The 9,530-nt window shown below is 41.5% G+C and overlaps 1 protein-coding gene across 1 annotated transcript; it reads right to left on the reverse strand.

Moving 5' to 3' along the window:
• Nucleotides 1-3,560: 3,560 nt before the first annotated feature.
• Nucleotides 3,561-9,328, reverse strand: LOC146635338 (uncharacterized). The gene is made up of 3 exons (XM_085350514.1): nt 7,741-9,328; nt 5,970-6,305; nt 3,561-4,228 (listed from the first exon to the last, which is right to left on the reverse strand). Exons 1-3 carry the CDS (start codon nt 7,769-7,771, stop codon nt 4,017-4,019), a joined length of 579 nt encoding a protein of 192 aa, XP_085206640.1. The 5' UTR covers nt 7,772-9,328; the 3' UTR covers nt 3,561-4,016.
• Nucleotides 9,329-9,530: the final 202 nt, after the last annotated feature.

The following is a 9,530-nucleotide window of genomic DNA, read 5'->3' on the forward strand; positions in this document are numbered from 1 at the left end:
CCAAGATGCAAGCAGTGGATGAGATGCTAATGAGGTTTATTTACAAAGGTGTAGTGGCAGACAAGCAGTGGGGCATGACAAATAACTGAAGACACCTAAACTGGGAGAACTAAAATAACAGACCTGGAAGCATACGACAAAGGGATGAGACGCAGCCAAGGAACAGGACACCGTTGAACACAGGGTAAACGCAGACTGACACGGAGGAACACAGACGAACCAGCAACAGGCAGGAGAACACACAGGGCTTAAATAGACACACCAGTAATCAGGGGATGAGAGACAGGAGGGCAACACAGCTGGGAGGAATCAGAGCTGAGGGGACAGGGGAAACGTAAACAGAACACACTCACATCAGACAGAGACCTTCACAATAAAACAGGAAACTCAGACACAGGGAACCAAACAAGACACAGAACTAAACAGACAGATTCACAAACAGTTGGGGTGACACCATAGACAGAGACACAGACGCAGACTCAGAGGCAGACCAAACATAACACATAGAACTCAAACAATAATCATCATCATCATCATAATAAACTAGAAAATGATAACAAACTAAAAGCGCTGGGTAACCGACCCAGGACCATGACAGTTTGTAAACTTACAGTCTGTATAGCAGGATGCAGACAGACAGCAGAGAGACGCAAACCTCCCAGCACCCTCTTAGTTAGGACATCAATGCGCTCACTAAGTGTATCGGTGATTACATAACCTTCTGCACTGACTCTATTGCCCCAACTCAGACTTTCCATTGTTACCCAATAGAGCACATCCCCACTGATTTAGCTGTAGTAAGCCTGCACACTCTTTGTCCCTCTCTCCACATTGCACTATGGGCTCCTGTGAATGTCATTGCACCTCTTTCCCACCTATCCCTTTCTTTGATAAACTCTTCATAATGAGCGTGAGTCTACAGAAGGTCCCAGTGCTGTCCAAGACATTTTGCATTGTTCCTGTACCAAAGACACCACATCCCATTCGCCCCCAGGATCTCCCAGGATCAGGTTACCCACCATCGGGAAGCCTAGCGTTAACTTTCATTGAGTGGAAAAAAGTTAGTGTTTATCATCCAGCTTCACTGTTTATATTATGCTAACATAGCTGTGTCGCTAGAGATCACGTAGCACATCATTATATACCAGCCAAACTTCAGTAACTCTACAAACGTCACTGCTGTTTAGTTTCTTTTCTTCATTTATGTCGGAAGTGATAGCAGAGCTGTACGTCTCAATTTGTTTCAGAAATCTCTCAGTCAGGACATGCTATATTATATTTAGGTGGAAACTAGTGAGCTAACTTCCTTCTAACTTCTAACTCCGTTACATTTAATAAATTCTGTTTCCATGGATGCCTGGATGTTAAACTTAATTGTTACACCTGGTAAAGCAGCAACACTGATCATTTTAATACAGATGAAATCATTTAGACATTATTTAGAGAGTTGAAATTAGAGTTTTTCAACTCTCAGTGATGCCGCATTTCTCGTTTGACTTTGGGACCTGCACCAGAGTTTGGGCTCAGACACGGCTAATGACATCAGATTTAAAGACCGGATAGTGAGGCCAAACTGGCCCCTCAGTTCGCTTACCAGCACTGCCTTGGAGTTGAGGACATCCACCTACACATCTGGATGCCTCTCTCGTGTCCTGGATTGTTGATTACTGACAGAAAGATCACAATATGTGCATCTTCAACATTTTGTGTCTAACAAGGCGATCAGCAAAACAGGGGTACCACAAGGGACCGTCCTCTTCCCTTTGTCATTCACAGTCTACACCACAGACTTCAGCCACTGCACAGAGACCTGTCATCTTCAGACGTTTCCTGATAACGCTGTCAAACGTTTGTGCTGCAAAAGTTTTTGTTTGTGCCTCTATCATTTTAAAGATACTAATATAAGTTTCTAGAGGTCATCCAAGGTCAATCAACCCCTTTTTTAGCTGTGAAAAGGTTGTGAAAAATAAACCAGTGCTGGATATTTTTTTTATCATGGCCACACTCTTAAAAATAAAAAATTAGGTTAACATATAACAGTCAAAATAAACTATGCATTGTGTTTTCTGTTTTCTTTACTCACATCAATAAAATGGGTTAAAAACACCACTGCACTCCACGGGAAGAGCGAGAGTCGGCTTTATTCTCCGAGGCAGCTGGGCTCTTTTAACATCTGTCGGACAGTGCCCAGGATTTTCTATGAATCTGTTGTGGCCAGTGGCATCCTCTTTGCTGTTGCATGCTGGGGCAGCAGGTTGAGATTTGCAGATGAAAAGAAACTCAATAGACTGACCCACAAGGCCAGAAAGTTGTCAGGAGCTGGACTCTCTTAACGTAGAGACAGAGAGGTGGATGTTGTCCAAGGTAAGGACAATAGTGGACAATACCTCCCACCCACTCAATGACATGCTGGCCAGTCACAGGAGCACGTTCAGTGAGAGACTGAGATTACTGATAATGTACGAATGAACGACACGGAAAATCCTTTCTACCTGTGGATATGTTTCAGTAGAACTCTTCCATGTGTACAGGACACATTCCGATAGCTCTACACCCTTGATATTTGCACATCCCCTTTTGAGAGAATTAAGTTTTAAAGTTTGGTAAGAGGAGTACTAGAGGGTAATGGTCTTCAGGTGCTGCAACTCTGGCCCTTTAGATAGAGAGAGCAGGTTGGGTTATCTGTTCCACAATTATTTAAATTAAACAATCATCAATGGAGCTGTGATATAAGGATTCCTGGTGCTCACAAGTACAACAACAAAGCCAGAAATTCAAAAAGACGTTTATCCATGCAATCAGTACCTACCTAGCTTACATTTTCAAGTTATCAACAATAACTCTGGATTATGGACAAAGCCAAAATGGACTTTTTGAGTAAGAATGTCATAAAGTTTTTATGTGTCAGTTAGAATGATTATTTTCTTTGTTCCCTGATTAGACTAGAACAATTAAATAAATATATAAAAAATACATATGGTGATTGTACAGGGTTCAGGATGGGGTAAACCCTCATGAACAACAGTAACATCCTGTAATAGAGTCACAGAAACAATTTTTAGCTGATAAATCCAGTGATCGCTGCCTCTGTCCTCATTCAGATTAGTATATTTTATTACAAAAACAATTAACTCTTACCTAACAGACTTCAGTGTCTGTAAACACCCACACTTGTGTAGATTAGAGATCCGATATCAATTGTACGATATAGGACATTAGAAAGTCTGACTTGACAGGAGGATTCAAAGAAAACCTGCCTCCTTCTCTACTGTGTCTCCTTCATCCATCCTCAAAATTAAAGCCTGTCTGCTGTGAGAGACTGAACCAGCAGAGTTCACATTAAATGGTCACACTTATGGCTATATAGCATCACACAGACTCTGACATTTTAAAAAAAGTCAAATACATCAGAAAAAAAACAAATATTTACTTCAATCATTAACACAATTAGACAACATGTAAAAACAAATAATTTGATTAAAAAAAACAAATTCCATATATTAGCATGTTTTTAGCATCTTAAATACTGCACAACAGATTTCATGATTAGATATCTCCATAAATAAATACATGTTCAAATGTCCACCTTTGCACAGGTATAGAAACAGGTTCATTCTCTGTTGACAGTTTCTTACTTTATACAAACTCTACAGGGGTGATTTTTTTAACATCCACCTGGATGCTGGAGATAAACTTATCAACCCACACATGGAGGCTTTAAAATGTGGAGTCTAGCCAAAGGTTGGTGTCACCGTGTCCAAGTCCTTCATTTATACAGTTTATAATTATACCAGGAAAGTGAAGCTCTCGCCACGACCTGAGCATGTGTTTTATCCACACTAAAAGTTGAAGTTACAGGAACTCTGAGATGTGTCCATCCTGCTGCTGTGGTCATCATCTTAATGACAGGATGACGCTGTGGGAAACTCTGGTTTGTCTGATGTTCAGGGGTCCAAACCCAGAGTGCAGTTCATGTATTCATGAAAAAAAAATAAATCTGTCTCCGTCTCTTTCCGTTACACGGAGTTAAAGGAAAAAATGGTTTGCTTCAGACAAACATCTTGATCAGCAGGAAGGTCATGAGAATTCTTCTCCTTGCATGTAACGAATTTATAAATTATCCCAGCAATGACTGCAAAGAGCAACAAAGTACAAACTGTCAGTCCAACTTTGAGTCCGACAGATTGATCCTCCTTCCCTCCATCCTCTGTGTGTCCTCCTGTCTGACCTGCAGGTGAGAAACAGGTGTGAGGTGTCAGCTGTCAGGTAGGTGATGAGTGAAGAACAGAACAGAATCCATTTCCTCTTCAAACTGCTGTCAGACATTATCTACTGCACTCTGATCACATCACTCAGACCAGCTGTGGCTCAGAAGGTAGAGTACGTCAGGTCGTGATTTAATCCCTCTCGGATATATGTCAAAATATTCTTGAGCAAGACACTGAACCCCAAAATAACCCATGCTGCTTTCACTGATACGATGATATTCTGATATTCCCCACCATGTATTATCCATTTGAATCATTTCAAATTATGGAAAAGACTTTCATTTACATAGTGCTTTTTATTTAAACACGGCATTCAGTCAGGTTTGTAGTTTTGTCTCTGTATATCATCTGCCATTTTTAAACAATATTCTATTTTTCAGTTACAGAAAATATTTTGCTTGTCCAATTACTTTACTCTGGCAAAAAAAAGAAAAGGAGAAAGAGATACAAGTCCCCTTTAAAATATATTTCAAGAAATGAAAGTAGGGGTGTTTCTAGATTTATTGTACCATTTAGCTTTGTACTACACCCACCCGGTGGTATACCCAGGGGAGGTAATGTTGTGAATAAGCCTGTCTCACCTGGGTCAGTAACGTTGAGGCAGACCGTTTTATTAAAGTATCTTCCACTATGGTCCACCCCTTGAAGCTCGTATGTCCCACTGTCGTTGCTGGTCAGGTTCTTCAATGTTACAGAGACTGTGCTGCTGATATTGCTACAGTCCATCCCCTCCACCCGACCCTTGATTGACTCCTCCTGGTCACTGGGACGTGTTGGTGTTGAGTCTTGGCAGTAGGAGATATATTTATCATTGTTTTTATATTTTTCAAGTCTTTTTAGCCATACAGATGTGGTGTCAGTGGGAACCTGAAATGTCAGATTGACACTCATCCCAGGATGTCATAAGATCTGCTGGTCTGAAGCTGAGGAAAAGAAAAGAAAACAGAGTGAGGACTCATCACCTTCACAGCAGCCAATCTGCTTCTGTTCAGAACCACCCACCAAACTACTGAGCCAAACTTTAACACTAGAAGTGATTCGCTCGCTGTAAATCACTTTTAAGCAGACATCTGATGACCCTCTAATGTACTTGTACTGAAAAATGCCCACTTTATGTTGCCAGCACTGCACAACCAAATATTGTTCACCGTGTGTGGTGTAAGTCACCATGTTGTTGGGGATCACTTCCAGTGTGTATAAGGCTTCAGTGCAGGGTTAAGAGACAGGATGTGCTTACCCTGTGACCAAAACGCATTTCCAAAATAGTCATCTACCTCCCATTTAAAACTCTGAATTAGAATCCCAAAATTCCTCACTAACCAATAAATCTCTCTTTGAGGTGACACCGCACAGGTCTTAGTGGATCATGTCATTTAGACTGAGATCCTACTATTCACATTTTTAGGCCCAATAGCTGTGTTTTACACAGGAACAGCCACAGACTCTAAACGTTTTCCGTGACTCGCCGTCAGGAGCTGTCCACTGAACCAGTGACATTAGAAACAGGACTGTAAACAGAACAGAACAGAATCCATTTCCTCTTCAAACTGCTGTCAGACATTATCTACTGCACTCTGATCACATCACTCAGACCAGCTGCTTTCTACAAAGTCTCATCAACAACATCTTTAGAAACAAACATCAACAACCAGGAAGCAGCTTCACCTCTGATCACACACACACTCAACTCTGCTCACTCACCTGGAAGAACAACAACAGTCAGGCTGATGTTGCCAAGTGATTTCCACGAGACTGTTTCGTCCTCGAAGACAAGACACTCGTATGTTCCAGTGTTACTCCTCGTCACATTCTTAAGGGTCAAAGACAGGTCTCCATATTTCATCTGTCTGTCCTGCAGATCCACCCAGTTCTTAAACGATGGATGTTGCCCTTGTGGCTGAGGTTGCCCTCTGCGGTTCAAATAGACATATTCTTCCCCCAGGTCAGCTTTGCGCCACTTTACACCTATCAAGTTGTTGTGTGGAGCTTGACATGGCAGAGTGACGTCCTTTCCAGATTCAGCTGTCTTCGTCTGGACTAAAAAAGGAAACAGAGAAGAGTTTACACATTACATGAATCCCTTCCCTCCATCCTCTGTGTTCAGCTGTCTGACCTGCAGGTGAGAAACAGGTGTGAGGTGTCAGCTGTCAGGTAGGTAATGAGTGAAGAACAGAACAGAATCCATTTCCTCTTCAAACTGCTGTCAGACATTATCTACTGCACTCTGATCACAACACCCCGGCTAGCTATCGAGCTGGTGGGTAAAATATGTCTCCGAAAACGTCGGAGTGCTTTTGCAAATATGTGATGTCTTTAAAAACCGAGCAGATATTTGAACTTTACACAGCTACATTCTCGCCTGAAAATATGTTAAAAGTTTGTTTTGTGACGCAGAAAAAGTAATAAGAGTAATATTAAAACTAAGTAGCTGCCGCCATTGTTCGAAACTGGAATAGGCTGGGCTGCGCTATGAATTCTGGGATAGGTTGGGCCACGAACGATACACCCGACCCATCCTTCAAATCCGGAGAAATGAAGGACCCATTTCTGGGCCGCATTTGTCGGAGTCTTCGAAATTGGACAGCCTTCGTCGTGTCGCATTGATGTAATGCGGCCTCAGGAGGATGTGGTTCCTGTATTTGGACACAGCTAGGATACTGGACACAGCTGCTTCTTCTTCTTCTTCGAGGTTTAACGGCAGCTGGCATCCTTGTACATGCAGCGCTGCCATCTTCTGTTTCAGTCCGTTATTACACTCTTAAATCCTGCTACTTATTCCAGCGTCTTTTGGGATCTTACAAAGCTGCAAACGACTATTAAATTAGTCGTCGACGATTTTGATAGTCAACGTAATCGTGACTAGTCGACTAATCGTGGCAGCCCTAGTTTCATTTTAATAGACAACTTTTGTACACAAACGTCAACTCGACACCCACTTGAGATATAAACACATAGATCCTGCATCGAGCTTGTAAGATGTTCAGGGTGTCAGACTGTGGGATGCAATTTTTTCATTCAATGAGGAAAGATTCTAAAAGAAAACATGGCAATACAATTGAAACATGGCAAAAACAGGTAATTTTCTACAGGTCACACTAAGTTAAACTATAGCTTAATGAACAATGTTTTAATTATAATATATCATATATACAGTATGTTTAGTTTTTATTTAAAAGTGCATCATAAATACACTTATAACATCTGTAAGCACACTTCTGGTTAATAATGCAGCAAGTTATTATTGGCTCTCTCTGTCTGGACAAATTAATTTGAGTTAAGGGTATAAACTCACACCGTCATCTTCATCCGGGTTACCACACACACAAAATAGATTAAGCCTTGCCACACTCGTCTATACAACTCCTCATTCAACAATCATTTTCAGTGAGCCGGCAGATCACACACAAGTTACAGTACGAGCATAAGTGCTAACAATATGTCATTGTTTTACAAAAAAACCCAAACTACTCACCCATGACACCTTCATGTTTCACACCCACCATTGGCTTCAATGCCCAAATCCCAAGTCCTGGGGGGTGTACTCATCCTCCTGTCTGCTCTCCTTCCGCTCTGGAGCACCAGTTTTTTGTTTGTTTGTTTTTTGGTTGACAAACCCAAAGAAAACAAAAAACCCTTCAAAATGAAAATATTTTTCTTCTACTTAGTGTGTCCCTAACACTCATTTTCCTCAGAGCTCCTCTTTTGCAGAGTTGGTTCAAGTGATGTATTTCCCAAAAACATTTCAAAAATGCCTTTTTAATCAGTGGAGTGTAAACTCCCCACGTAAATATTGCAGTTTGATATTTGGACGTGTCAGTAGAACTCATGTGGCACCTAGTTTACTGGAATTCTGCGAATATGAGCATCCAGTGTGATGTTGAAGAGGCGGCCCTCCTACTTTTTCGGCCGTGGGGGGATTTGATACACTACAATGCATCAGTCGCGTCATCTCTATTCACTCCAATGGATCAGTTTTGTTTTTTGTTTTGTTACAGCGATGGCAGACGGAGCACAAGAGAGAGGATTTTATTATGGATTTCAAAATCTTATCTGGTTTTCTTATTCAGTTCAATTTCATTTATATATCGCCAAATCACAACAATAGTCGCCTTAGGGCGAGCCCCCATATGGCTAAGAAAATGTCTGGAGGCGGCCCTGTTTGCAAGCATATTTGTGCCTGCGTCTTTTTTACCTTATAAAAACATCTGAACAAAATTAAAGAAATGTTATATATTGGCACTCTTGAAAGGCGTTTTTTGTATGTCTATTAAAGTTATTAGCAGAAAATTGATTGCAGCTTCTCCCTTTTGACAGGAACGTTGTTTGTGGCTCAATGTTTGACAAGTAAGTGCCGCAGGGAACAATCTCAAGTCTTCATGTTTAAACTCGCGACTCTCCCAATCAACAGCTCCCAAACCTCCGACCAACGCGCCATCTACGATGACCTGACGTCGCCACAACTTTAAGATTTTGGAAAAAATTTTAACCAATAAAAGGCTTCAAATACTTAATCACACAAAATGACGTTTTCACAGTCAGCGGGGGTGATTTGTTTTGGAGTGTTCAGTGATGTTATGAATAACAGAACACGGTTCGGCGCCGAGGCGAAATCTCACCGGCGAAAGTGGACGCGGTGGCGACGACAACGAGCATCAGAATCCAGCAGGGCCACGAAAACGTTACAACAGCCATTTGCGCTTAACCTAAAACAGCAAAGATTGAGGAGGGAATAGACGCAGGATTAAAGTCACGGAGTCCAGTTAGTTTACGTACACAGTAAAGATTTACTGAAATATCCGTTTGTTTACCGTCGTTTTAAACTACGGCAGAAAATGATGTGACGTTGCTGTACCAGCTCGTACCGTGAACCCGTTTAAACGTTAGCGCTTTACAGATTAATGGTGAATAACACGGTAAACATCGACGGTCACGTTCAATGTGTCAGTAAAAACAGAGACGCCGGTAAACGTTTCTCTTTTAAAGGTTTTCCGTCAGTTACTCACGAGCTCTCAGCCACGTACAGCCAACACGACCACGGTGGAAACTACTCTGAATGAGCGCACCGGATCCGGTGAAGCTTCTTTACCGGCTCCAGAACTTTCTGGAGTTTTCTGGACCAGCGGAGGAGCCGAGAGTTCTGCTAGATACATTAACCGACATTTGTTTATTCGTTTAGATTTTTAAGGTTCCGAAATTACATTAAAGTAAACATGGTTCGTTTAAATAGCTGATTGATGTCGTTCTTTTTTTCCCAATAAAAAG

This window comes from Diplotaxodon limnothrissa, linkage group LG3 (assembly GCF_057381915.1).
Source record: "Diplotaxodon limnothrissa isolate DT_005_m linkage group LG3, D_limnothrissa_male_GT1.1, whole genome shotgun sequence".
NCBI classification, from domain to species: Eukaryota; Metazoa; Chordata; class Actinopteri; order Cichliformes; family Cichlidae; genus Diplotaxodon; species Diplotaxodon limnothrissa.

Coding starts and splice junctions, on each gene's coding strand:
- LOC146635338 (XM_085350514.1), bottom strand. CDS start 7,771: ATGGTGGGTGTGAAACATGAAGGTGTCATGG. Junction 6,306..7,740: donor GAAACATGAAGGTGTCATGG/GTGAGTAGTTTG, acceptor TTCCTTTTTTAG/TCCAGACGAAGACAGCTGAA. Junction 4,229..5,969: donor GACTGTTGTTGTTCTTCCAG/GTGAGTGAGCAG, acceptor TCTCACCTGCAG/GTCAGACAGGAGGACACACA.